The 3,349-nt window shown below is 38.1% G+C and overlaps 1 pseudogene across 1 annotated transcript; it reads left to right on the forward strand.

Annotated features, from left to right (window-relative positions):
* Positions 1 to 778: 778 nt before the first annotated feature.
* Positions 779 to 1,446, forward strand: TEOVI_000837700:pseudogene (annotated as a pseudogene). The gene is given in 4 exon segments: positions 779 to 820; positions 823 to 1,221; positions 1,223 to 1,294; positions 1,297 to 1,446. Coding segments are annotated over 4 exon segments (663 nt in total).
* Positions 1,447 to 3,349: the final 1,903 nt, after the last annotated feature.

Raw genomic sequence — 3,349 nt, forward strand, 5'->3', positions numbered from 1 at the left:
ATGCTGTGATTGACGATACAAACACACAAAAGACTGAGTAAGCAAACATCCACAAGTTCTACAAACAACAACAAACACGCGACTAATGAATCTGAAGAAAGTGGTCTCGTTAGAACGCCGCCTTCTTAGCGAAATAATAAGTGCATTTTATTTAGCTCTAGTTAAAAAAAGGTTAGCTCTTAGTATAATGTCACGGTGGTTTAACGCATCACCGTCGGAGACGAGAAGCTTGGAACACACCGTGCAAAAGCCGCTTACGTTGTGGCAGGTATACCGATATCAGAAAACCGAACGGATACACTTTGAAGGCTTGTTTAAAACCACTCAATGACGAAGTAGCACGTCGCTGAGCAATTGAACACTATCTGAGGTTGAAAGTCATGGGAGCAAAAACGTTGACGTGGTGGATAAAATGTTTCCACCAGAACATCCAATTCACATACAAATGGACGGGGTAAGGCATATGTACGAAGAAATAGATAAACCAGAAAAGCTACATGATGTGACTGTATTTAAAATGGTGAAAAGAGTATATTTTAACATTAAGCCACCAGGTAACTAAAAGCTGACAAGAAGAAAAAGATAAGGAAGGAAAACAATGAATAGAGTGCAGCGTTTTAAAAACTATGACTATCAAGTGTGGAAAGATGGATCGGTAGTGTTAGATGTTTCCTTAGGGGCAAGCGCAATGATGTACTCAATCAATGGAAAGAGTGGGAAAGTACATCTGGGTTCTGTATCGATGACCTGCAGCTATAGGGAGGATTGTGTAGCAACGGAGGCAGGTCTGAAACGGTTCGTAAAGATAATTAATGTTAACAAAATAAAAAGACAAAAGTAGCTATATTCACAGACTTATTGTCGCTCCGAATGACGCTTAAAACTGGACCTGCGGTAGTAACAGAACCGATACTGAGACCAATATGGAAACTAATTCTGCATATTGTAAGGCTAATAGTAGTGGTCAATTTTCAGTTTGTATTCTCACACTGCTGGGTCCTAAGATATGAAACGGCGGATAAGGGAGGAGAGAAGGGCAATAAATCACCACAGATATACCCAGCATGAATAACAGACATAGTCACGGGTATAGAAAAGCAAATCTGTCGCGAAAGGGAGAAAGAATTCGAAGAGAGCAAAACATTACAAACGCATCGAAGTGCTCTATTCAACCATATTGAACCTACGCAGAAAAAATCCAAAATGAACAGGATGAAGGAAATCATTACTAGCGCAATTTAAAAATGGCATCTTGAAGCATTTCGTATGGCTACAACGTGTACTCACAAAACAACGGAGCAGCATGAGTGTCGGTGGTGTCGCGGTAACTTTGTGGAACTAGAGACAGCTGTGAAGGTGAAAACGATAAGTACACAAAACGATAATAGGGAAACGCAGTTACCACGGATGGTGGTAAGACAAAATGAGCCCATAATATCCCCGTTGTGCAACGTGGTGCGTGCACGTCGTAAAGTTGGAGTAGTACACCTGATGAAGACATACGGTTGGTAAAGGGAAAGGGGACTGGCAATGAAAAAGATTTCAAAATTGTCGGTGAATGCATAAAAATGTAAGTACAACTCCATGTTTGTAAAAGAGATTTTGAGAGAAAAGTTATTCTATTGGACCACATGGTCACACACGCCCCTGAATTGATATCGCAGGTTATGAATCAACAGAAAGGAGCAAAGAAAAGGATAATGAGGAAAGGAGAAAGCTGAAATGCCGATAGCGTCATATGAAATATGTGTCGTATAAATAGTTAAAAAAGACATATGCTAACGAAATTTCCGGAAAAGCAGCAAACAGAAAGCGACAAAAAAGAGAATAAACCGGAAGGCTATAGCATAGAGTAAACGGATGATAAGGAAGACAAAAATGAGTGTTAAAAGTGTAAAATGGTGGTAAAGAGTAAAACTTGGTCGAAAAGACACGAATACACTCCGATATCAGAAAATACTTTGGGATACTTCAAAGAGACAGAAAAGCCACTTAAGGAAATATGCCCCATATGTGGAAAGAACTATCATTACAGTTAACTGCTTCGTTATATGCGTGGAAAGAATTCACAACGCGGTGAGTCTTTGAGTTCAAGGTTGCAAATAAAACATTCAAGAGCCAAGAAAGGATCCTTGTAAGAGAATTTAGTGAGAAAAAAGGCGTTGCAAGAGGCAGGGGAAACAATTGATGGGAAAAGACCGAGAAATAACCAAGAATAGGGAGGCACACAGTACTAGAAGAAGGAATAAATTTTGTGTGTGCAAGGTGTGATAGTGCATACAAGACACAACACTCACTGGTGTGGCAGACACGAACGCACCATAAGGACGGCACAAATATTCAAAGAAAGATGAAAAATAAATCGTTATTAATAACTCCTATAGTTCAGAAAACGAACCAACGCCCGTACTGCCAAATGAGGTGCACACAGAAGCAGTACCGGACAAAGTATCTTCAAGAGAGGCGCAGCTAGCTGAAGAAGGAAGCCGTGCACAACTTGCTGAAGGTCAAATGTGAGGAGTCACCAACCTATCTGCTATTGTTCTCTAAATTAATGGCACTAAAGTTGGAAAACGGTATAGAAAGACGTATAGAAGAAATATATAGCAGTGAGCAACATGCAGGATTCCTAATGGATTTCTTTATGATAAAGGGCTACGATGAACTCACTCTATACTCTCACGAAGAGAAACCAACTCGAGCAGTAAAAGGGGAAAGATAGCCAGAAAAGTTGAATACCCCATACCCTTCCGCGCAGCCGTAGGTAGAACAGACAGTCTCTGATATGGAGGGGAGAAAACACCCTAGCAAAAAAGTTTCCCCAGTACAGGCAGAGATATTAACAGCATCAATGGAAAAATCGAGGACTGACCGGGGATACAACCAACATCTTCAAAGGATATGTAGAGAATAGGAAGTATAAGAGAAACTAGTAAAGCATGTGCATATTATATGCACAATGAACAAAATAATTAAGAATTTTTCTGATTTCTGCCTCTGCTTTTGTGAGTTTGGTATATTTTTAGCATTCTTAAATTATAAGGTATTTTCGCTCAAATTAATAAAAATTGTGAAAATTATTAAATACGCTATTTTAGGAGAATTTGCTTAAATTGATAAAATTTATATATTCTAACACTTTTTGAAAATGTGCGAATTGTTAAAATTTTTAAAAAATTAAAAATATAAAAATTTTAAATAATGCAGCTAGTGCGTGTAACACATAAGAGTCAAAAGAGAATGAAAAGTTAGTGATATTTTAATTTAAATATATTTTTGTTTATACTCCTTATTTTTTAGGGTTATTATAATAATAGTGATAATGATAATAATAGGAAAGTGTTGTGAG

Source organism: Trypanosoma equiperdum (assembly GCF_001457755.1).
Source record: "Trypanosoma equiperdum strain OVI genome assembly, contig: ctg_1513, whole genome shotgun sequence".
NCBI classification, from domain to species: Eukaryota; Euglenozoa; class Kinetoplastea; order Trypanosomatida; family Trypanosomatidae; genus Trypanosoma; species Trypanosoma equiperdum.